Consider the following 27,288-nt stretch of genomic DNA (forward strand, 5'->3'; position numbering starts at 1 on the left):
AGGATACTGTACTCTTATGATAAAGTCTTATAGTCAGTCCTTATTGTAGATATTAGATTAAAATTGGTACCAAGATGTTTGAAACACATCCAAAGAAAGAACTAATCAGCTTCATATTTAATAAAAACCCAAATCAAAACGAATGAAATATGGCTTAAAAATGAAATAAAAAGTTTCTACAGAAAAAATTCAATCTTAAACTTACAACTTTACAAAACACACTTAACTGTGTCCCAATATGTAAACCCTGTAGAATGGAGACAAAGATCTACAATAAGGATTGACTATATGTAATATGTTAAGAACTATTTCTTAAATTTAAATGAAAAACTCTTATGTATTGAACAAGTGGAATTTATAATCTAGTATTATTACTTGAATTTACATTCCACATAATCGAGCAGCTCGTCTCCTTTGTCCCTAGTCCTTCCCAGCCCAAACTTTGCAACATTTTTGTAATGCTACTCCTTTGTTGGAAATCGCCCAGAACAAATCGAGCTGCTTTTCTATGGATTTTTTCCAGTTCCTGAATCAAGTAATCCTGGTGAGCGTCCCATACACTGGAACCATACTCTAGTAGGGCTCTCACTGGAGACAAATATGCTCTCTCCTTTACATCCTTACTACAACCCCTAAATACTCTCATAACCATGTGCAGAGATCTGTACCCTTTATTTACAATCATATTTATGTGATCACCCCAATGAAGATCTTTCCTTATATTAATACTTAGGTATTTACAATGATCCCCAAAGGGAACTTTCACCCCATCAACGCAGTAATTAAAACTGAGAGGACTTTTCCTATTTATGAAACTCACAACCTGACTTTTATCCCCGTTAATCATCATACCATTGCCTACTGTCCATCTCACAACATTATCGAGGTCATTTTGTAGTTGCTCACAATCCTGTAACTTACTTATTACTCTGTACAGAATAACATCATCTGCAAAAAGCCTTATCTCTGATTCCACTTCTTTACACATATCATTGATATTTATAAGAAAATATAAAGGTCCAGTAATACTGCCTTGAGATAATTCCCCTCTTAATTATTACAGGGACAGATAAAGCTTCACCTACTCTAATTCTCTGAGTTCTATTTTCTAGAAATAAAGCCACCCATTCAGTCACTCTTTTGTCAAGTCCAATTGCACTCATTTTTGCCAGTAGTCTGCCATGATCTACCCTATCAAATGCTTTAGACAGATCAATCGCGATACAGTCCAAATGACCTCCTGAATCCAGGATATCTGCTATATCTTGCTGGAATCCTACAAGTTGTGCTTCAGTGGAATAACCTTTCCTAAACCCAAACTACCTTCTGTCAAACCAGGTATTAATTTTGCAAACATGTCTTATATAATCAGAAAGAATGCTTTCCTGAAGCTTACATACAATGCATGTCAAACTGACTGTCCTGTAATTTTCAGCTTTATGTCTATCACCCTTTCCTTTATATACAGGGGCTAGTATAGACACTCTCCATTCATTTGGTAAAGTTCCTTCATGCAAACAATAATCAAACAAATACTTCAGATATGGTACTATATCCCAACCCATTGTCGTTAGTATATCCCTCGAAACCTGATCAATTCCAGCTGCTTTTCTAGTTTTCAACTTTTGTATCTTACTGTAAATGTCATTGCTGTCATAGGTAAATTTTAATACTTCTTTAGTATTAGTCTCCTCCTCTATCTCAACATTATCCTTGTAACCAACAATCTTTACATACTGCTGGCTGAATACTTCTGCCTTTTGAAGATCCTCGCATACACACTCCCCTTGTTCATTAATGATTCCTGGAATGTCCTTCTTGGAACCTGTTTCTGCCTTAAAGTACCTATACATACTCTTTTATTTTTCACTAAAATTAGCGTACCGAGCTCGATAGCTGCAGTCGCTTAAGTGCGGCCAGTATCCAGTATTCGGGAGATAGTAGGTTCGAACCCCACTGTCTGCAGCCCTGAAAATGGTTTGCCGTGGTTTCCCATTTTCACACGAGGCAAATGCTGGGGCTGTACCTTAATTAAGGCCATGGCCGCTTCCTTCCCACTCCTAGCCCTTTCCTGTCCCATCGTCGCCATAAGACCTATCTGTCTCGGTGCGACGTAAAGCAACTAGGAAAAAAAAAATTAGCGTGGCCACCAATGATGTTTGCCATCATGTTATCTTAAGCTGACTTCTTTGCTAGATTCAATTCCTAGTAAGTTCCTTCAATTTCTCCTTACTTCCACAGCCATTTCTAACTCTATTTCTTTCCAACTTGCACCTCCTTCTTAGTCTCTTTACTTCTCTGTTATAATATAGTGGATCTTTACCATTCCTTACCACCTTTAAAGATACAAACCTATTTTCACATTCCTCAACAATTGCTTTAAACCCATCCCAGAGTCTGTTTACATTTTTGTTTACCATGTTCCACTAATCATATTTACTTATTAAAAACTCCCTCATGCCTATTTTATCAGCCATATGATACTGCTTAACAGTCCTAATTTTAATCTCTTCCTTTCTTTCACATTTATTTTTTAATTACTACAAAAACAGCTTCTTGATCACTAATACCATCTATTAGTTTGGTTTCTCTATAGAGCTCATCTGGTTTTACCAGCATCACATACAGAATATTCTTCCCTCTAGTTGGTTCCATAACTTTCTGAATCAGGTGCCCTTTCCATATTAACTTATTTGCCATCTGTTGTTCTGCTTCCTGTCGTTTGCATTACCTTCCCAATTGACATTCGGTAAATTGAGATCACGTTCCGTTCCTTATCATTTCCTGCATAGCTGATTATCTTATCAAAATAATTCTGAATCAGCATCTGCGCTACCCTTTCCTGGTCTGTACATTCCAAAGACATCACGTTGCCTATTATCTGCAGAAATGAGCCGTACCCCTAGAATTTCTTGCTTGTCATCTTTAACTTTTTCATAGCTTACAAATTCTTCTTTCACCAGAATGAATACTCCCCCTCCTACCATTCCTATCCTATCTCTACGATACATACTCCAGTTTCGTGAGAAAATTTCTGCATACTTTATATCATTTCTCAGCCATGATTCAACTCCTATTACAATATCTGGTAAGTATATATCTATTAAATTATTTAATTCATTTCCTTTTTTTTTACAATACTTCTACAGTTGAGCACTAACAGTTTTATGTCATCCCTACTTGATTTCCAGTTCCCTGTTCCCTTAACACCACTCCCTAGGCCACCTTGTATCCCTGAATGTACCTCCCTATAACCCCTCTAAACAAATTTCCTAACTTATATGTACCACTGCGGTTTAAGTGAAGGCCATCTAAGTGCAGATCCCTATCTCCTACCCACCCATTAGGATCTAGAAATTTCAATCCCAGTTTCCCACATACCTACTACATAGTCTCATTTAAATCCTCAATCACCTTCCAGTCAGTATCTCTCCTACACAGTATTCCACTAATAACACTCTCCGCTTCCTTAAACTTCACCCGTGCTGCATTTACCAGATCCCACACATCCCCAACATGTAGGGTTGTGGCACTATATATCAAACACTTAAGGTTATCTCTATGAATTATTGATCAGTATTTTCTTGCAGTGAAGTACAGACCTTTGAAATAGTTATAAAGCCTTAACGGAACATACCCTGATTGCAACTAGCTTGTTCAGACTTTTAAATGTACAATTTGTAGGCTTCAGGTGCCCTTAATTGCAACAGTTGTATTCCTTTATATATCGAACTGTCTGCGTTATATATATCGATAAGTGAGTTCTTATTTATCGAATGTGATATTCATATATCGAACGGTAGGTTTTAATTAGCGAACAGAAATATTTATTATACAGCACTTTACTTTAGACATTATATGATTATAACTACATGAGCAAAATAGAATGATTCTAAAATATAAATCACAAATCCTGAGAAACACCAAAAACAGTTTGTTATCTCTACCCTTCCACAGAGAGCAGAACATGCCTTTAGTCCTCCTTGTTTCTTTTCTTTCTCTTCAATTCTTCCCAGTACTCCTTTGAAGATATCGCATATGTTTTCCTTAATCTAAACTGATGAGGTCTTTCTGGTACTTGAGGAACTTTGTGAAAATCTTTGAAAGAATCCTCGCTACTACTTGAGGTGGGTGAGCAAGCAAGTTCCAAAACAATTTCATGCTCATTCAATATTTTCAGCTTGTGAACTTTTACTCCACTCTTCAAAATGATGGCACCAGGAAGATCTTTCTTGGGAGAAGGTACATACACATCTAAACGTTCATCATTCCACGTGAAATCATCTTTTCCCTGATCACCATTATCTTCTCATGAACTGTCTGTCATCGTTTCATTCTGATTAGTCGATATTGTTTCACTTGTTGCATTGTACTGAGTTGTAACACTTTTCCAATAAGAATACAAATCTGGTTCACCATCATTCTGTTTTTCTACATCATGTCTTAGTTTGTCTTTGAACTTATCAAGAATGTGAGGAGGCAAGAATTCCTCCAGGTCATCAAGCACAAACTTTAACTTCTCATTGGAAGTGGAAAGGGATGATGGGCTGCCTTCGTCACTCTCTTGCTGTTTTGCCTTTCCACTGGGGATTTCAAAATATCTGCAACACATTTTGTGTAATCCACAGCGTTGGGATCTAGTGGATAGAGACCACACTTACGAAAGGCACTTTTCACATTATCTGGCCTAACAGCATTATCCCAAACTTTCTTTTACATGGGTGCAAAATTTACCTTGGTTACTGATGCATCGAGAGTTCGTATTTTCTTGTCTTGAAGAGCTTTTCCCCATGCTCTCTTTAGAGGTGCAAATACCCCCACATCTGCTGGTTGCAGAAGATGGGTGGCGTTAGGGAAAAGGCAGTACAAAATTATTCCATCATCATGACAATAATCACTAACTTGAAGGGATAAGTGACTCCTGTGTCCATCAAGAATTAAAATAACAGGAAGTGTAATTTTCTCTACCTCTAGCCATGACCTAAAGTGTTGAAGGTAGTTCAGAAATGTTCGGTTCTTCATCCAGCCACTTTCAGTTTTCCCGTAGACCCAAGGCTCAGGTTTGATAAGTTGCTGAAGTTGTATGTTGCTGTAGACGATCATTGTTGGGGCACAACGCCCGTCAGCACAGAAATTTCCGAACACTGTTATGCCCTCTTTCTCTTTAGAGGTTGCCATAATTTGAAGCTGTTCCCCTGTGACTCCAAGGTACTTTCATGAAACCTTGTGGAACAGAAAATTTGTCTCATCTGTGTTGAAGATCCTGCTCGGGTCATCCATAATTGATCTTACATCCTCAGATTCCAGGTAGCAGGACAGTCCAGCAAACCAACCACGTAATCTCTCTTCCGAGACAGCAGCCCTGCCCTTGCTAACCTTGCTAATGGTTTCAGCCTTCTTCTGAGACAGGGAAGGATGCCGTCCCATAAAACATTTGAACCAGGTTTTACCAGGTCTTCCATACTTAAACGGTGTGCTCCTTCCTGATGACTGCACAATTTGCTGAACAGTGTCAAGTAAATTCTTTTTCTACAACAGAAATCCTCTCTTAGCCATGCTGATTGCCCATTCACTAATGCCCTCCTCTTCTCGTGGACTCAGGAATGGCTCCCGCCCAAGGGCAGTCTGAATCTTCTGTCATCCAGATAGTTTGTTGTTTAACATTGTTAAAGGGACCTGGTATGTTTTAGATGCCTGCCTTTGCAACATCATACTGGACTTAGCCTGTTAAACAGCTTCAGTCAAGGCAGATAATGAATAATGACACCGTTTCATTTTTCAACAGGTTTAACTTTGGCCTTTGGGACAATTTCCCCATTGGGTGTCTTTATGTTGACCATAGTCAAGCTCTGAGCACTAGTTAAGGAAATAAGCAAGCACTGCAAAAACAATTATTTCCTGTTTTCTAGTTTTAAATGACTAAAATGTAATCAATTTTTTTTTTTTTTCCAAAGAGTGCGGGATAAATGCCCCCGCACCTCCCTCTTATCGACGCCACATTATTTGCCAACGACGAGAAATCTTGGATAGTGGCAGGATTGTTAAATAAAGTGATTAGAACAGCGTACGGCATCAGACAGACACAAGATATCATAAAGGAATTCTAACTATACCTGATGAGGTTTAAATTCATGCCCTCTCTGGTTACAGATAGACGCCTCAGCAGCCATACATACATACATACATTATCATTATAGACTGTTATGCCTTTCAGCGTTCAGTCTGCAAGCCTCTGAGAATTTACTAAACGTCGCGACAATCCTCGATTTGCAACTAGTGTTGTAGCCTCATTTAGTTCTATACCTCTTATCTTTAAATCGTTAGAAACCGAGTCTAACCATCGTCGTCTTGGTCTCCCTCTACTTCTCCTACCGTCCATAATAGAGTCCATTATTCTCCTAGGTAACCTATCCTCCTCCATTCGCCTCACATGACCCCACCACCGAAGCCGGTTTATGCGAACAGCTTCATCCATCAAGTTCATTCCTAAATTAGCCTTTATCTCCTCATTCGAAGTACCCTCCTGCCATTGTTCCCACCTGTTTGTACCAGCAATCATTCTCGCTACTTTCATGTCTGTTACTTCTAACTTATGAATAAGATATCCTGAGTCCACCCAGCTTTCGCTCCTGTAAAGCAAAGTTGGTCTGAAAACAGACCGGTGTAAGGATAGTTTTGTCTGGGAGCTGACTTCCTTCTTACAGAATACTGCTGATCGCAACTGCGAGCTCACTGCATTAGCTTTACTACACATTGATTCAATCTCACTTACTATATTACCATCCTGGGAGAACACACAACCTAAATACTTGAAATTATCGACCTGTTCTAGCTTTGTATCACCAATCTGACATTCGATTCTGTTGAATTTCTTACCTACCGATATCAATTTAGTCTTCAAGAGGCTAATTTTCATACCATACTCATTGCACCTATTTTCAAGTTCCAAGATATTAGACTGCAGCCTTTCAGCACAATCTGCCATTAAGACCAAGTCATCAGCATAGGCCAAACTGCTAACTATATTTCCACCTAACTAAATCCCTCCCTGCCATTTTATACCTTTCAGCAGATGATCCATGTAAACTACGAACAGCAAAGGTGAAAGATTACAGCCTTGTCTAACTCCTGTAAGTACCCTGAACCAAGAACTCATTCTACCATCAATTCTCACTGAAGCCCAATTGTCAACATAAATGCCTTTGATTGATTTTAATAATCTACCTTTAATTCCATAGTCCCCCAGTATGGCGAACATCTTTTCCCTCGGTACCCTGTCATATGCTTTCTCTAGATCTACGAAACATATTCCTATCATAGCATTTTTAAATTACCTGCCGCATACTGAAAATCTGATCCTGACAGCCTCTCTGTGATCTGAAACCACACTGGTTTTCATCCAACTTCCTCTCAACGACTGATCGCACCCTCCCTTCCAAGATGCCAGTGAATACTTTGCCTGGTATACTAATCAATGAGATACCTCGATAGTTGTTGCAATCCTTCCTGTTCCCCTTCTTATTGATAGGTGCATCCCACTATCGGCAGCCCTGAAGATGGTTTTCCGTGGTTTCCCATTTTCACACCAGGCAAATGCTGGGGCTGTACCTTAATTAAGGCCACGGCCGCTTCCTTCCAACTCCTAGGCCTGTCCTATCCCATCGTCGCCATAAGACCTATCTGTGTCGGTGCGACGTAAAGCCACTAGCAAAAAAAATATTGATAGGTGCAATTACTGCTTTTGTCCAATTTGAAGGTACGTTACCAACACTCCACGCTAATTTTACTACTCTTTGAAGCCATTTCATCCCTGCCTTCCCACTGTACTTCACCATTTCAGGTCTAATTTCATCTATTCCTGCTGCCTTATGACAATGGAGTTTATTTACTATCCTTTCCACTTCCTCAAGCATAATTTCACCAACGTCATTTTCCTACTCCCCATGAGCTTGGCTGTTTGCAACACCACCATGATGATTTCCTTTTACATTGAGAAGATATTCAAAATATTCCCTCCACCTCTCCAGTGATTCCCTGGGACCTATTATGAGTTCACCTGAATTACTCAAAACACTGTTCATTTCCTTTTTCCGTCCCTTCCTAAGATTCTTTATTACTGTCCAGAAAGGTTTCCCTGCTGCTTGACCAAGCCTTTCCAGGTTATTACCAAAATCTTCCCATGACTTCTTTTTGGATTCAACAACTATTTGTTTCGCTCTGTTTCTTTCATCTACGCACCAATCCCTGTCTGCCTTGGCCCTTGTTTGGAGCCATTTCTGATAAGCCTTCTTTTTACGTTTACAAGCTGCTCTCACTTCATCATTCCACCAAGATGTTCGCCTTTTCCCATCTTTACACACAGTTGTTCCTAGGCATTCCCTTGCTGTTTCTACTACAGCATCCCTGTATGCCACCCATTCACTTTCTATATCCTGAACCTGCTTACTGTCTACTGTTCAAGAAACTTCTCACTAATCATATCCACGTACTTCTGTCTAATTTCCTCATCCTGGAGATTTTCTACGGTTATTCGTTTGCAGACAGATTTCACTTTCTCTACCCTAGGCCTAGAGATACTTAGTTCACTACGGATCAGATAGTGGCCTGTATCATCGAAAAATCCGCGAAAAACTCGTACATTCCTAACAGATTCCTGAATTCAAAGTCTGTTAAGATATAGTCTATTATGGATCTGGTACCCCTAGCCTCCCATGTGTAGCGGTGAATAGCCTTATGCTTGAAGAATGTATTTGTAACAGCTAAACCCATACTAGCACAGAAGTCTAGCAAACGCTTCCCATTCCCATTAGCTTCCATATCTTCCCCACATTTACCAATCACCCTTTCGTATCCTTCAGTTCTATTCCCAACTCTCGCATTGAAATCGCCCATTAGCACGATTCTCTCCTTGCTGTTGACCCTGACCACGATGTCACTCAATGCTTCATAAAACTTGTCAACTTCATCCTGATCTGCACCCTCACATGGTGAATACACGGACACAGTCCTAATTCCTCCCACTGACACATCTACCCACATCATTCGCTCATTTACATGCCTAACAGAAACTATGTTGTGTGCAATGGTATTCCTGATAAAGAGCCCTACCCCACACTCTGCCCTTCTCTTTCTAACACCCATCAAGTACACTTTGTAATCTCCTATCTCTTCCTCATTATCTCCCCTTACCCGAATATCACTTACTCCTAGCACATCCAGATGCATCCTCTTTGCTGACTCAGCCAGTTCTACCTTCTTTCTTCCATAAGCCCCATTAATATTGATAGCTCCCCATCGAATTCCATTTCGTTCGCCAAGTTGTTTCCAAGGAGTCCCTCGCCTGTCAAATGGGAGTGGGACTCCATTACTCCCATAGGTCCGAGGTTTGCTTAAAGTGTTCTGAGCTCGGTAAATTCATGAAGCTCGATGCTGCCCTACTTGCACATAGTCCAAGTGAGGATCTCTCCTGTAACGGGTTATGGACCACCGGTGAATTGTATAGTCCTAGCCACCTGAGCACAAGGAGGGCCACGACTCAGAATATGTCCGAGATGCCCACTCCTGTTCCTTAGCAACTGGTATCCCGACTCTCAGGACCACTTACACGGCCACTCAGCCGTTGCCCATGGTTCACAAACTAGGATGTGACTACAGTAACCCACAAACATGAACCATCAGCCAAGACCACAGAAATCCGGACTTCGGTGCCAAATAAAACAATACTACAATTTAAAATCATAAACAGCCCATTAATTTTCAGTGGTGTTCGATATTAAGGGTTGTTCTTGTATTATATGACCCTCATTTATCGAACGTCCTTTCGATATTATAAAATGGGAGTCAAATATCGACCAGTATTTTATTTTAGAAATAAATATGAAGATACAATACAAGAAATTAATAAATATGTATGTATATGAACACAACCAATTATTTAAAGGATACCTTCTTAAGACACTATTTTACCGGCAAAAACAGATAATCACAGGGACACTGCACCTTAGTAACAATACAACAATCTCATTAAAATCCCGCCAACTCCAAAGTTGTGAGACTTTCCCGCGCTCGCCAACACGGTAACGATTTTGACCTATCGATTGACATAATTTTAAGTTTCGAAGGGTGGATTTAGAAATCTTAGATGTTACGTAAACATCCTTATTTTGCAATGGGATGTGTAAACTTTTCAATATTTAAAGGGTGTTTGATATACAGTGCCATTACCATGAATTCAGCAATGCATTTGCAGTCTTTTATGAAAAGTGAAAATCTAAAAGTTATAAAAGAAGCTGAAATTATCAGAATTTGTGCTTCTGATAGGATGTACAATATAGATGAACCTTGTATTTCAGGTTGGAGAAAGAAGAAAGATTTTATTTTAAACAGTAATGGTGATTATAGTGCTATCCATGGACAGAGTGCACAGTTTCCTGGAATTAAAAGGATTCTGTACAAATATGTAACATAAAGGCAGTGATTGGTATATGGTGTATCTGTTGAAATGTGCCCATTAAAAGCATTGGAAATAGCAAAAGAACTTTCTACAAAAGAGTTTAAAGGAAGCCAAGGGAGGATCAGAAATTTCCATAAGAGAAATGGACTGAACATTAGAAGGTGTATTCCTACTTCCTATGAAGAAAGATTGTTTTTCTTCCAGTGCCATATAATTCAGTTGCAAAAGACTGCTCTCCCAAATGGGAAATGAAGGTCAGACACCCGTCTATTGGACACTACTGTGAGCGTTAAGTGGTAATGAGAAACAGAAGTGCACAGTTGTGTTATGTATACTTGCTGATGGAACTGTACGTTGTCTTGAGGAGAAAGTCTACCTGCTGTTATTATTGTCAGAACTCAGGACTCCTGTTGGATGGACATTCTACTAGTGGAAAACTGGCTGAAATGGGTTTGGCAATGTCGCCCTGGTTCATTGCTTGGATGAAAAAGTTTGCTTGTTACGGACAGCTACTCTACCAAGGATGCAAAACCAATCTAGTCTGTGTTAACCGTCCTTCAAAGCAGCCTTGAAACAGTTTCATACCAAGTGGGTGGCAGCTGACAATCTTGCACTGATGCCAGCTGTTCATGTTAAACCCCCGGAAGTTTAACTGCTTTATTCATGAGTAAAGATGGCATGGGGTTGTATCTCTAGTGACCTCGTCCAGAAAAGTTTCCAGGAGTGTAGTTTTTCCAATGCTATGAATGGCAGTGAAGACCATGTTGTGTGCGAAAGTGATGGTCAAAGTGATAGTGAAAGATTTGAATTTGGTACTTCTGATGACGAATGAAGTGTTGATTATTGTTCTGTGATTGAAAAGTTTTTGTGTGTGTGTTTTAAATAATCTATTGTGTATTATTTCAAGGTCACTTAAAAACTGACAAACTACTTTAACTTGAAACACACATAGTGAAATTATATTCTTTTCTGTAACAAATATTGGAAATAAATTTGAGTGAAACTTTTTAAAATTTTGTCCTTTAAAATATACAGTGCCTGTCTTATTCAGGAGTGCATGGTACTGGGGATTATACGATGTTCATATAATGTATGAAGACACCATTCACATTCCATAACCATCATATCTCATCGTATGGAATCATATTGAAGACACACATATAATACATCGTGACATTCCGTAACCTTCAAATGATTCCTCTTTAACAATTTTACTATGGTCATTTATCGTCCTAAATGTAAATAAATTCATGTTCTCACCACTTATAAGAATAGAAATGCAATGGTTCTTATTGCAGATAAAGACATTAACATCCTGTCAAATCTCGCCTTCATAGTTAAATTATATTAACACTGATATTCCATAACAGCATAATTCACAGAATTTAACTGGGCAATGACATATTTCTATAAACTACTCAACTAAAATAGTAACCAACCTGATTAAGCCAAACCTCCACATGGCAATGATTTAAACTACTGATCCTTTTTAATATAAATATTCATAAATCTCTTGCTCAAGCTGAATTTTACTTTGTCTTAGCCCATTTAAAGTACCACAAAGAAACTACATTCTAATAACTAGAGCCCGGATTTTTATGCAGTAACAGGTTAGATTGCAAACTAATTTGGTTAGTAGGAAGTGTCGGCCACCCGCTCTTCCATAGTGTAGCAAGAGTAACATAAATTATAGGAGCTCTGATGGGCTGTACCCCTATTATTTATGCAAACCCCACAGCATAATCGTTGTGAAGGTAGACTATACTTGCTACTCGCTTCAGTAAGTTTGCATTCTAACCTATTAATGCATAAAAATTCGGGCTCTAGTAATAACTGATTTTGATAGGCAAAGAAATGTAATGGAGTTTCCACTCATCTGACATAAGTTGAATTTGTTTCACGACATCAGATGAAGATTTCACAACATTTCTGGCATCCTCATAACTGCTTCTGTTTTACTTGGCCGTGGTGTCCTCTGTATGACTTGGTTGAATATTAACATCCATTAGTAATTATAATAGAATCTGTTTCCTGAAACTCAAAAACCTACATTAATAATTTGGTCACTCACAGAAGTATCACTCAGTATTATATGTAAGATCCTTTCAAGCCATTCAAATCAATATTCAGGTCTATATACTCCGTTTTCTTAAAATATAACCTAATATTAGTCAGTATTAATCTCTATATTTGTATTCCTTAGCTCAACAATCGCAATTCGACGACACCAACTTATTTTATATGTGCTTATAGCAATTTTTAAAATGATATTGGAACACAGGTACCTGTTTTTCTCAATAACTGCATGTTGACAGTAGTAACTCCATTTTTATGCAGGTTACTATTTTTGTAGTATCGTGTTTTCTGTCATCTTGGATTAATAAATCATTAATTTACATTTTCATTCTCTCTGAAATGGCAGCTAACTTGTTGGACCTGACTTACAACAAAATGAAAAGTTTTAACATAAACATGTAAAGAAACTCATAATAGGATAAAAATAATGAGATGAATACACTGAAGGAGTGAGTAATGTATAGGATAGATCTGAAAGGAATAGGAAAGGGAAAAAAATTTCAATAGTCAATAGTGATCGAGGCTTCAGATTGTCTAGAGTCAAAGAAAAGTACAGCAGTTGAACTTGGACATGGTAGGTAAGTCATCAACCTTCTTCAGGATGAGCTCCAGTGTTCAGAATCATCTCTTGGAAGACGAGAAATAAACAAGTGACAAGTCATTTTAGAACACATAATAGGATGAGCACAATGACAAGATGTGGAAGGAGAAGACAAGAGTTGTGGAGATTGTCCATGTTCTTTCAAGTCTTTCTTCTTCTATTGCTCCCTCGTCCATTGCTCTCCACTTTATGCTATTATGGGGTCTTTTTCTCATTCCTGTCTCTTCGTATAATTATAACATGATACTTGTTTTGTTCTTTTCCTATTTTCCATATTTTTACATTGGGAGGGTAAATTACAGTGAAACCTCGTTAAGACGTTTGTGCAGGGGACAAGGAAAATGAGGAAAGTATTAAAAGGTGTGAAAAACATGAAAGAACATATATGAACTTATTTTCTGCTGAAAATTATAAAATAACAAATACATTGAAAGGTGTAAAAAACACCAGACAGAAGACAACAAATATGATAACATGTGCAGAGAGGTGAACACAGATATCGATGTTTTATTGCAGATCGCATTCTTTCTAAAACAAATGTTTGTGGAAGCCTTTCATTGCAGAACAGTGGGTTATTAAAAATTATTTCCTGGTCACACTCTTCGACAATGAATTGGAGGTTACACTCGACCATCAACTGCCAGAAAGCCACCATTTAGAACCAAAAAACTTCAAACAGCTTGAGTGATTGAGTCAAAACTCGAAGGTGCAAGTTTTAACATTCCCAACCTCTATTCGCTTGCGCCAGTTCACTTTCTGACAGATTTTAATTTTGACTTCATTTCACAACATTATTTGTATCCTTAACTAGGCAATCACAAGAGAAATATTCACCATGCTACTCAATTTAACATGATTATATTTCTGATCCAGATATAGGCTACCGTATCATGTGACAAGTATTCACTACACTTCACTGTACCACTCAACACAAAATAAATTCCTACCTTCTTAATGGATTGTGAAATACAACCACAAACGAGATCACTCCACTATCCAGCAATCTCGCTGCATACCAGCAAGCAAAACTGAACATTCCTGAGGCTAACGGTTTGCTCCCCGAAAGTGCTACGTATCCTGTGAATTTCAGGAAGGCCGTTTCCTGTAATCACGCAGCTGTGGCGATGTGTCTTACCCGAGTTCGAAGTCATGTTTTAATCACAATGGATGCCAAATACAGTAACATTTTCAGGGCTAGGAAAAATGTGATCGTACTAAGCGATAATAGCAAAAATTTGTGACGTGATAAGTGAGGTCATTTTATACAGATTATGATGAGAATCGGGACTTCAAATTTATGACGTGCTAAGCAGGAATACATGTCAATGAGGTTTCACTGTATTATAGTTTGATTGTGATAGTGTCAATTTTTGTCTTGTTTACTTTTAATTTTTTTAAGTTTTGTTACTTCTTCACTCTAATTTTATTAATTTGCTTTCCATATTTCTTACAGCCTTTAGCAGATGTTAAGGATGAAATATTTGTAGAAGACGACACAGTAGATCAACTGATTCCATGCTTCAAAGAAGAAGACAAGTGAGTACAGTTTAGCTTAATTAGATTTTATATCCCTAACTCTGCTCATAATGGAATTTGTAGGTATTTAACTGTTCACTAGATCACTGTATGGACAAGCATCTGCCTCCATATCTCAACATGATGGAGTTATACTCAGTACAGGTAGACAGATTATCGCGTGTTCCATTTGACGAACCTGATTGCATGATGTTAAAGATCTCTGGTGGACACACTTGTTGTGTACGTGACAAAATTCATTAAAACTCAGCTGTTAACTACCACGAGAGGGTCAGCTTATTCTGGAATGTTGTATGTTATAGAAAAATAGAACATCGAAAGAGACAAGCAGGCAGCCAATATACCTGCACATGATATCCGAGGCCATAGCTTAGTTTCTCCACGCGAGCTAAATTTAGACACTACAATACAGTGATTGAAACAGAATGTGTGTACGCTAGTGAATGCCTCCAAATGACAGGGAAAGCGGCACTGAGAGAAGCTGAGGAATTCGAAAGAAAGATCCTTTGCAAAGATTGTGGACGGATAGTATAAGTTGTGAGGAGGGAACTGAGTCCATGAGAAAATGGGGACTCAAATTCTATGGGCATTTATTTAGAATGGATGAGAAGAGACTAAGCAAAAAGATTTTCACAGTACTAAACAGCAGACCTAAAGTGTTGGACAAGGAGGGAGGAAGGATCTCAAACAGGTGGGACTAAATTCAGAAGATATCTCAAACTGAACAAAGTTTAGTTCAGTGATTGACAAATTCCAGGGATTTCATGATGAACCAAGACTTAACCGTGGGTGGACGGAAGAAAGAAGAGTTGCTAATGTTTTGGATTGTGAAGAATGCTTCCAGAAACATGTAACTGTTACCTAACTTGGTCTCTAATGGCCATTAACAAATATATATATATATATATTATTGTTTTTATTATTATTATTATTATTATTATTATTATTATTATTATTATTATTATTATTATTATTATTATTATTATTATTATTAATAATACTACTGTACCGGGCGGTACACCTCCGCTCCGCTAATTCAAACATTGCACCAGTTGAAACTCCTCTACTGGAGGAAGCCTGAACTTTAACTACAGTGCTAATTCTCAAGTTTTTCAGAAGATGTCACTACTTGTAAATTTTGAAGTGTTCTGAACTGTGTCATTTTCGATGTATTTTTGTTTTGCCTGTAGTAAGAAGTGTGGACATTCTCTTCTAGATGGCACTACTGAAGGACTACAATTATGCACCCTAGTGTGAAGTGAACGAACTGTGTTTTTGGAGAAATTTAGACATTCAGAAGAAGGAAGCTAGCGTCGTTCTTGAAAGTCTTTCTGAATTGTCCAGTAAGGTTACCCAATTGTTAACTGGGGAAGTTCCTCCCAAAACCGACCAACCTGCTACGATTAACGTAGTTCAAGAGGAAGAGTCTTCCAAAGGAGAAGGAAATAGGAAAGCTGTTGGAGCGCAACAAATCTCTGCCCCATTAGATAACAAACCCGAGCGTCATACCCCGTTGAATAATGCACGTTCTGATCTAGCTTCGTCACCACTTAAATCTTTACCTAATATGTCACCAGGGTTCGGTAGTTTGCCGCATCCATTAGCAATGTTGCTTAGAGGTATCTCTAAGTTTTCGGTTAACTCTACCAGTGACATAATTGCATTTTTACGGTTTTTAGTTGAGTTTCAGGACCATGCTCTTGTTTTTTCTCTTTCTCCGTGTCAAATTTTGCAGATAATTTATCCCTATGCAATTGGTGTTCTCTCGGACAAAATTGTTAGAGCAATAGCAGAAAAATCATCTATTGAAGATTTTCATGCACACCTTCTTGCAAATATCATTCCTGCTCGTGCTAGGTCATCTCTGATTCAGAAGTACTATTATCGAGTACAGAGACTGGATGAAAATCTTGCTGATTTCATACAAGACATTAAATTCTATACCAGGGTGTTTGCTCTTCACTTCCCTGAAGATCAGATTGTATAGGCTATTGTAGAAGGTATTTCACCACCTTACCGATCATATTTGTGTTTTGCGTCGCGTCCACAAACTTTCGCTGAGCTAGAAGCTATGGCTGTATCGGCCGAAGGAGTTAGATACGCCGATTCCTTGCGTGTCGCGAAAGAACCCCCTCCTTCTTTTAGTAATCCTCGGCCTCCACCTCGCCGATCAGTCACACCCCGTAAATGTTATGCTTGCGGATCGCCTGACCATCTTTGCAATAAATGTCCATTGATCAAATCAAGTAGGACAAATGGTGGAGCAGGTTCATCACAAGGCTGTTTTAAATGCGGCGCATTTTCCGATATCGCCAAGAATTGCCCAAATTCAAATAGCACCCGCTCCTGCTCGACTTCTGGTGCAACTTCCACCAATGCCAATAATAATAAGTGACTAGTGGCTTCGGCTGAGTCGGCGAACCCACCTTCCCGAGGCTCAGCCCCAAGTAAACATGTTGAAGGATTGGGGAAATGTCAGTCTTCTAATCTATCATTTGAAGGCCCTAAGGAATGTCTTATGATTGCGGCGGACTCCCCCGCACCCGTACCTTTTCTCAAAATTGAGTTAAATAATGAGCCTATAACAGCTCTATTAGATTCAGGCAGTGTTTGTTCTATTATTTCGGCTGAATGGTATTCAAAATTGAAATCTGTTTGTAAGCTTCCTGACTATTGTTCGTCTTCGATTCAATATGTTTCGGCTAATTCATCTCCATTAGAAATTTTAGGCTCTTTAAATGACAAAATTCGTATTTCAAAATTTACTTGGAAAGTTAAATTGTTTGTGGCTAAGCATTTGTCTTGCCCCATTATATTGGGGGCCGACTTCATGTCCCATACTGGTCTAGTGCTCGATGTTCAGAGTAGGTCGTGCACATTCAAATTTGCGTCTAATAGTAAAATTCCTTTGTTAAAGTGTAGTTCTGTATCATGTTCATCTATTTCGCCTACCCAGGATGAGATGTTGTTAGATCTTAGACATCTTCCTGAGGAGCAGGCTGACAGTATTCGTAAGTTGTGTCAGTCGTTTCCAGAGGTGTTCTCTGATACTCTTGGTGTTACTGACCTGATCGAATACAAAATTCAGGTCACGGATTCGATTCCTGTCCGTTTTCCACCTTATAGGCTATCTCCACCCAAAATGAAGGCATTGAAGGATATCATCGATCAAATGTTAAAGGATGGTATTATTAGGCCCTCTAAGTCGGCGTATTCTTCGCCTATTTTTCTAGTCCTGAAACCACAAGGTGGCTTCAAGCCTGTCATTGATTATAGGGCTCTCAATCGGAAGGTGGTGTTGCAATCTGTGCCCCTTCCTGACCTTCATTCTTGTTTTTCATGGTTTCGTAAAGCTAAATTCTTTACCATCTTGGACCTGAATCAGGCCTATAATCAAATTCCCCTAGCTGAAGAGTCTAAACATCTTACAGCGTTTGCCACAGATCGGAATTTGTATGAATACAACCGCGTGCCTTTCGGGCTCCCCACGGGAGCAGCTGTACTCACTAGACTGCTAGATAGGGTCTTCTCCGACATCAAATTCGAGTACTTGTACCACTATCTTGATGATGTCGTCGTATTTTCGGAGACTTTTGAAGAACATCTAGATCATCTAAAGGAAGTTCTCAATCGCCTTCGTAAGGCTGGGCTAACTGTGAAGTTGTCCAAGGTAGCTTTCGCTAAGCCTTCCATGTCTTTCCTAGGGCATATTGTCACGCCCGATGGTGTTGCTGTCGATCACTCTAGAACACAGGCCATCCGTGATTTTAAACCTCCCAAGGACATCAAAGGTATTGCTAGGTTCATTGGTATGGTGAATTTCTTCAGGAAGTTTATCCCTAACTTCGCTAATAGAGCGGCGCCCTTGTACCTTCTTCGTAGGAAAGGCATCAAATTCGAGTGGGGGCCTTCGCAACAAGCCGCTTTTGAAGACCTGAAATTAGCTCTCTGTAATGCCCCTGTCCTTGCTATGCCAGATTTCTCGAAGAAATTCATCGTCCAAACCGACGCGTCGTCGTCGGCGGTAGCTGCAGTCCTTCTTCAAGAGACTGAACTAGGGAGGCGACCCATCGCCTATGCATCTAGGACTCTATCGGCTCAAGAAGCCAAGTATTCCATCTATGAGCTCGAAAGTTTGGCAGTCTTATTTGCTTTAGAAAAGTTCCGTCTCTATCTGGAACATGTCAAATTCGACCTGGGGACTGATAATCAAGCCTTAAGCTGGGTCTTATGTAGGCCGCGTCGTACTGGTCGTATAGCCCGTTGGGCCATCCGAATTTCTGCCTTCCAATTTGACGTTAGGCATATCAGAGGTACTGAAAATGTTGTCACAGACGGACTCAGCCGTATGTTTTCCAATGACATTGCGACCCATGAATCGGTCGATAGTTCATCACCTCCCGAGTCCATGCTAGCTGAGGTTAATGCCATCTTAACAGATGCTCCCATGCTCTTTAGGGATCTTGATAAATATCAACGTGAAGATCCGACGCTGGCTCCGATCATGGAAACCCTTTCTTCTGGGGAACATGTTGTCCCTTATGTATTGAGGAATGGTGTTTTATGTTGCCCGTCGAGGCATGATCAAAAAATGAAAGTTGTAGTTCCAGCTGTACTTGTGCCAATGGTCTTCAAGTACTATCATGAGACCCCACTGGGGGGGCATTTAGGTATCTTTAAAACCCGGGAAATGATCCGTGAAATGTTTATCTGGAAGGGTAGTGACGGTGAAATTCGTGAACTAGTCAAGGCTTGTAAATCTTGCTTGCTTAGTAAACCCACCATGTCTACCAAGGTAGGCCTTTTGTCTTCTCATCAAGCGTCGCGCCCCATGGAACGTCTCTACATCGATTACGTAGGACCCTTCCCCCAGTCAAAGGAGAATGCCAACAAGTTCATCCTTGTATGTGTAGATGGTTTTACAAGATTTTCTTAGTTATTCCTGACTAAGCTGGCTACCGCTCAGGCCACCATTACTTGTTTAAATTCAATCTTTGCTTCTTTTGGTCCTTGTCAATATATTGTGTCTGACAATGCTAAGGCTTTCACATCTAATCTATTTCGTAAATTCTGTTTTGACCTGTCCATCTCTCATGTGACAACTTCTGCTTATTATCCTCAACCATCTCTGGCTGAACGGGTTAACCGTAATCTGAGGTCCGCGTTGATTGCCTATCATCATGAAGATCATTCTAGGTGGGACACGTCCCTGCATTGGTTAGCTTTTGCTTTGAATTCGGTGGTTCATGAATCTCATAAGTTTACTCCAGCTTCGTTGATGTTCAAGTTTGTTCCCAACACGCCGCTCTCTAACCTCTGGTCTCTGAGTGACATTCTACCCGAGACAATAGATCCAGAAGGCTAAAGCCAATCTTAAAGTGTCTCATGAAAAATTAGGGAAAGATATGATCGTGGACGGAGACCTACCAATTTGAAGGTAGGTGACCAGGTGATGGTCAAAAATTTTGTTCCCGCGGGCAAGCTTGCCCCCAGATTTCATGGGCCGTGTACTATTCTCGATTTCCTTACACCCGTCACCTTATTGCTAAGTAATCCAGCCACCGAGAGGATATTTAGGGTTCACGTGTCGCAGGTGAAACCTGTGTAGCATCCGCGCTAACGTAGCGGATTTTATATTTGCTTTAACATTTTTGAAAGAATTCGGAAGGTTATATTTTTTTTTGGTTGCATTTTGAGGCCTTCTGCCCTTGGAGTCAGGTCCTTTGTGTGTAAGCATTTATTGTAAACCTTCCCCGACCAGTTAAACTGCCATCCTGTCCTTACCATGGCCATTACCACGCTCCCGTCTCCTGCTCATCAACACACAGTGGCTATTTAAATGAAATAAAGATCTCAACGCCGCTGGCCCCTCAACCTCACCACTAAGCCTGTGCCCTAAAAGAATTATGGTCCAACAAATTCTGCCGCCGAGATCTTAATGTTTCAGTGCCCCCGTAGCAGCGCGGCGCCGTACCGCCACTGAGGTGCGGTATGGGCCCGCCCCTCTCCAGTGAGGCCAACCAGTGTACGGCAAGCCGGAGCCCTCCTCCCAGCCAAGGCTGATGTGCGGCGCACAACCTGCTACTTGCCCGCGGCCTGTATACGTTCGCCGCGGGTGCGGCGTGCTTCAACACTACTACTCCTCCCATAGTGCGGACGAGCGGTATCTCAGGGTACTCGAGGGGTCCGAGCGGCCTCCTCTGGACACAAGCAACAGCGGCCGGTCTGGCCGTCCAACTTAATCAACCTTGAATATATTTAATCAGCTACATGGACATTTCGTATCAATAATTACTACTATTTTTGAATTCAACTGCTATATTTGGTGGACTTAGAAAATTTTTCTTCCGTTTCAAGAATTAAAAGTTTTCCTTCTGAATTCAACTTCTACAAACATAAAGACATTACATCAGAAGTAACTATAAAGAATTTTGAAACTGGATCCAATCATTTAAGAAAATTTGGTTGTAAATACTTCTGCAATTAACTTCTATATCAACATCATAACTTGGAACTTATTTTAAAACAAAAGTTTATGTTCTTCTGGGTTACCCCTTGTAGGGACTTTTGGGGGGGGGAGGTCTGTACCGGGTGGTACACCTCCGCTCCGCTAATTCAAACATTGCACCAGTTGAAACTCCTCTAATGGAGGAAGCCTGAACTTTAACTACAGTGCTAATTCTCAAGTTTTTCAGAAGATGTCACTACTTGTAAATTTTGAAGTGTTCTGAACTGTGTCATTTTCGATGTATTTTTGTTTTGCCTGTAGTAAGAAGTGTGGACATTCTCTTCTAGATGGCACTACTGAAGGACTACAATTATGCACCCTAGTGCGAAGTGAACGAACTGTGTTTTTGGAGAAATGTTGGGTTCATAAGTTTGTTCTTTGTTAAATTTCTTTCAGTCATTGTTTAAGTTGGCAATATTAACCCTTTCTTTCCACCAGTTTTGAATTTGACCAATAAGGAATTTCTGTAATTAATTTTCCACCAATAAGGGGTTTCTTCTTCGTCTAGTGTAGTAGTTTTTGCCATTATCCAATAAAAGGCTTGTGGGCGGGTGTTCTCATTCATGAAAGGTCTCGAATGTTCCGCGAGGGTATATAAACTGCTGATTTTCGGGTCTCTGCGCCACTTCAGTAACATCTATCAGTGTGTAAATTACGTAGCAGGGGGTGGGAAGCGCCTCTTTCTTTGGGCAGCAGTTCAACCAACAGGTAATGACCGTTTTATAACTTATTTTCTTGCCAGCTCAGCAGTTTAACCCTCGGGGCGGGTTCGAAACCTTTTACCATGTAACTTTCCTCTAAAATGTAATAAACTCTTGGTATAAATTCTATCTCCTTAAACTACAAATTGGGATAGAGAGTGCCTAACCCTCTCGAGCTCCCTTTCATATTGTTTTTGAGGTGACTACTTTTTCTCAACCATTTTTCTTCGTTTCGTAATGTAATAAGTTTTCCTATCGTGTCACCTCTTTAGTATGGGATTAGCCCTTGCATAAGCGGCCTAGTGCCAAATAGGTTTTTAAAGAAATGTATTAGGAGTGCAGTTTCGCCTCCTCTCAATTTGGTATTTTGGAGGCCATGTAATTGACCTGTTTCTTTACTTAATAGGCCTCAGTAGGTTGGGTATTTTTACCTCTGTTTTCATGTACTTGGAGGACAGCTTGAAAGTAGAGTTTGGTGTGGCCTTTGATAGGCTTGAACTTTAAGAGCGGGTTGCTCTTTCTTAAAATTTTGATTTCTGCGTGCCTCGAGGAGACTTTACTGTGTAATTGGGAGCAAGAGCTCCTGGGCGTGATTGGGGGTCTTCTGCCCCTTTGTTGAAGCTCGTATATGTGTCAAGTTGGGCTTATAGCTCAAGAAGTGTGTGTCTGGCTCTCGGAGCCCAAATCCTGTAATCACTGTAATTGTACATTCTCGATTTGTTGCTAGGCTACTAAGTACCTGTTATATTTGTTATTTCTTGATCTTAAAAAGAAAATATAACCTTGTTAAATTTTAAATTAACTTTAATTTCGTAGATTGAGACCTGTTCATCCCAGCACCTTCTTTCACCTCTGCTAATCCACCAAACCACGGTAACAACTACTATTACCTATTCACTGCCATAAACCACTGTTGGGTGTTTGATAGCTGAGAAAAGGTTATATTAAAACTCCTAGTTTCTTAGAAAACTAGGTCTGAATTCATTGAAATTTGTGGGAACTTCAAAAACAGGACACATCTCTTTCCGGGTATGGTTGACTAGTTTCTGTACCCATTGTTTCTGCATTTAGCATATGCATGATTACATTTTTGTGAACTCCTTAAGTAATTGTTGAGATTCTGAGGCAATTAGGTTACACGTGACTATCAGTGGGTTCTCGCAGTTTCAAGAATTTTGCGTTATTCTTGCTCTTGATTTCTTGTCTTCTTTGCACTATAATGGCAAAGTATCGTGTCAGTATTGAATAGTATGGTGTTGACATTCAAAAAATGTATATTTATCAGACATTTGGCGTTAAATATAATGTATTGGTGTTATAAACCGTCATACTGGCAGATGTTCCTTCTGTGGTCGGCCTTTGTTCCATTCTGTTACGCTTGTTTCCGCGGTTCAAAGAGAGAAAGAAATATGAGAGATGAATGGCTGGACAAGTATAACTAACAAATGGAGAAAACTATATTTTATCTTAATACGTAGACTTTCATGAACACTAAATGACATAATAATAGTTCGGAGATATTAGGTCACATAATGTAATAATCTGCTGATGCATTTCGATCCTGCAACCAGGATAATCTGCAGAGCGAAAACAAATAATGTATTGGCAACTGTCACTCCCCAGTAACCACACTCAAGATAGAGAGACTCTCTTAGAAATATAGTTCATTCCAAGGCCTCCAGAGTCAAGGAGAAGGATGTTCTCGTATAGAGTATAGCCATGATATACTCAGTATATAGCTGTCAGCTTTATTAAAATTATTTGGGTGTTTAGCAATTTCTTTTGCCTCACGAATTATTCTAGATATAAAATGTTTCTCTTTATAAATGACAGAAGTTGATGGTCATTATGTATGGCATGTTCTGCCACAGTAGACTTCTCTGGCTGGCAAGGTCATTAGTGCCTGTGATGTTCTTTAACCCTCATTGCTACCTTCCTACATGTTTAGCCAACATAAACGGATCCACAAGAGCAAGGAATGATATATATTCCAGCACAGTTTAAACCAATAGGATCTTTGACAGATCACAACCAATAGCCTGTGATGGTGTTAGGCTTAAAAATGGTTTTGATATTGTGCCTTGTGAGAATATTTCCAATCCTATCTTTGAAAAATTGTATGTATGGCAAGAAGCCCAGGCTCAGAGGACTAAAATCATGTGAGAGTCTGTCTTTTGGCTTAGGATGTAGCACTTCATCAGTCTGTTTCCTGGAGTAGCCATTGCTCAGTACTCTGTAATTTATCCTCCTCACAAACCTCCCTTGCTTAGCTGATAAGAGTGTTAGGCACAGTATGCTTTTGGCGAGGGTAGTGATGACAGGACTCGTGAAGCTGTCTATTAGTATGGGCGAGTTAACTGTAAACAGAATGACCTAAAGTACTATCCGATTTCTTACAAACCAAAACATCCAAGAATGGCAAACATCCTGCAAGTTCAGTCTCCACGGTAAATTTAATGTTTCTATGTATAGTGTTTAAGTGGACCTAAAATATGTATAATTCGAGTTCACCATGGGGCCAGATAACAAATGTGTCATTGACATATCACAACCAGATGTGAGGCTTGAGCGTGCAAGATTGAAAACAACGCTCTTCAAAATGCTGCATATAGAAATTAGAGATGACTGGTGCCAATGGCGACCCCGTGGCAGAACCATCCATTTGTTCATATATTGTACCATGAAAACTGAAACAAGGTGAAACACACTAACAGTGTCACCAGGAAATATTTTATCCAATAGAGATACAGATTCTGGAAGTTATTTACTATTTTTTTCCTATGCACTAGACCCAAATTTTTTCCATTCTCCCATAATCTATACCAATCAAAAAGACTTTGATGATCAGTAGTGATACAGTCCATTTGACCTCGTAAACTAAAGTATCTGCTATATTTTGCTGGAATCCTACAAGTTGAGTTTCACTGGAGTACATTTTTCCAAAACGTGAACTGCCTTCTATCAAATCAGTTCACAAACTTGCCTAATGTAATCAGAAAGAATGCTCTCCTGGAGTTTACATGTCAAGATGACTGGCCTGAAATTATCTGCTTTATGTTTATTAACCTTTCCCTTGTGCACTATGTCTACTCTTCAAACTCTCCATTAATTTTTTTAGTTCCTTCATCCAAACAGTAATCAAATTAATATTTCAGTTAGTGCACTATATCCTAACAATCTTCTTTTTGTATATTCTTAGAAATCTTAACAATCCTTTTGTACCTTTCAACTTTTGTATGCTTTTGTAAATGATGTTATCAGAGGAAAATTTCAGTACTTCATCTGTGTTTGCAACCTCCTCAACTTGGATATTTTCCTTATATCCAACTGTCTTTATATACTGCTGACTGAATACTTCTGTAAGTCCTCACATATTCACTCCCCTGAGATGTCCTTTCTGGAACCTGTTCCTGCCTTAAAGTACCTTTCCATTTTTTTTCCTAAAACTCATGTGCCTGCCAGTTGTGTTTGCCATCATATTATTCTGAGCTGACATGTCTTCACTAAATTGAATATCCTAGTAACCTCCTTAAATTTCTCCTTATATCCATAGCCATTCCTAAACCTTTTTCTTTCTGACTGCATCTCCTTCTCAGTCTCTTTACTTCTCTGTTATAAATTAGTGGGTCTTTACCATCCCTTATTACCTTTAAAGGTACACCTACTTTCACATTCCCCAACAATTGTTTCAATCTGTCCCAAAGGCTCTTTAAATGTTTACCATATCGCTGTGCTATGTTCTTTAACGCGAGTGCATATTATTCTCAAAGTATGCTTGTTGTAAACCTTGCCACAACTACAAGGATCTCTGTTGATACCTGGTTGTTGCAATTTAGGCAAACTGTCCTTAGTTGGTCGCAGGAGTTGCCTGATCTTAATTGATGGTGTGGCCATGGGAAGTCCTCTCGCTCCTGTTGTAACTAATTTCTTCATAGAACTTCGAAGAGAAAGCTATTTCGTTGGCACCTTGCAAACCGAAGATCTGATGGCAGTATGTGGATGATGCATTCACTGTTTGGGTGAAAGGTGAGGACAGTCTTGGTCATTTCCTGGATCACCTTAATCACCAGCACCCTTCCATTTGTTTCATGATGAAAATGAAATCTGATGGCAAAATACCATTTTTAGATGTTCTCATCACCAAAATAGAGAATGGATCGTAAGCCAACACCCACCAATAGATATCTCCAAGCAGATTCTCACCATCACCCTGCCCAGAAACATGGTATCCTTACGACTCTAATTACCAGGTTTAAGAGGATGTGTGATGTGTCTGCTCTATAAAAGTACACTATCACCTTGAGAACCACCTCTGAGAGCAACATTTATACCAAAGCTTTGATTTCTATGATTGTGAAATTGACAAATATTTGGATTTCTATTGAGAAGAAAGATGTAAGAGGAACTGCTTATCTACCTTACATACAGAACACATTGCTAAAATCGTACATAGGTACAATATACAAACTGTATTTTGAACTTCAATTAACATTAAGCAACTGCTGTGACCAGCTAAGGACAGTTTGCCTAAATTGCAACAACCGGGTATATCCAGAGTTCTCTGTACTTTTGGCAAAGTTTATATTGGGCAGACTTCGAGAATGATATGTACTCACAGCAAGGAACGTAATAGGTGTATCAGACTCGACCAGCTGTTGCTGAAAATGCCTTAACACCTGATCATGATGTCATATTCCAAAGAGTGGATGTTCTTGCCTATATAAAACAGTATCACCCCAGAATCATCAGGGAGGCAGTTGAAATACGTAAGCACCCGGATAATTTCGACCACGATACAGGCTACAACCTCAGTGAATTGTCTGTCTGTTAGGTCATCAGCCCAGAGGCTGGTTGGATCCTCAATTAGCACCACCAAAGGTTATGCAGTTATAAGGAAACTGCAAAAACCAATGACAGCACCAAAATGAGGCGTACTAGGCAAGTCGAGGAGTGAGGTATTTTGCCATTGCTATCCTCACTGGGTCAGAAAGTGCTATTGCAGCACGACTGACCCTATGAGCAACACCTTTCATAACACTCAGATGCACTAGACGTGCTCTGAATGCCATTACTCAGCACCACCCATACCCCAGCAGCTTCCATATTGTCACAGCCATGGATGAGACTGGGACTTCGGTGAAAGCTACACTTGACTCTGGCCTGTGCCATGAGATGGATACAAAAGTACTGTATTCATCAAGAAATGGCAGCAGGCAACATAGCTGATTATCTTATCAAATAATTCTGAATCAGCATCAGTACAACCCTTTCCCGGTCTGTACACTCCAAAGACATCAAGTTGCCTATTATCTTTAGAAATGAGCCTTACACCTAGAATTTCATTTTTGTTATCTTTAACTTTTTCGTAGCTTACAAATTCTTCTTTCACCAGAATGAATACTTCCCCTCCCAC

At 39.5% G+C, this 27,288-nt stretch overlaps 1 protein-coding gene across 2 annotated transcripts in view; it reads left to right on the plus strand.

Moving 5' to 3' along the window:
• The window catches only part of LOC136875083 (uncharacterized), a 47,914-nt gene that overhangs the window by 19,423 nt on the left and 1,203 nt on the right, over positions 1 to 27,288 (plus strand). For both annotated transcript variants that reach the window (XM_067148816.2, XM_067148814.2), the window contains one exon: positions 14,584 to 14,666. In XM_067148816.2, the coding sequence (XP_067004917.1) occupies positions 14,584 to 14,666 (83 nt within the window). The remainder of the gene's footprint in view (positions 1 to 14,583; positions 14,667 to 27,288) is intronic.

This window comes from Anabrus simplex, chromosome 5 (genome assembly GCF_040414725.1).
Source record: "Anabrus simplex isolate iqAnaSimp1 chromosome 5, ASM4041472v1, whole genome shotgun sequence".
Classification (NCBI taxonomy): Eukaryota; Metazoa; Arthropoda; class Insecta; order Orthoptera; family Tettigoniidae; genus Anabrus; species Anabrus simplex.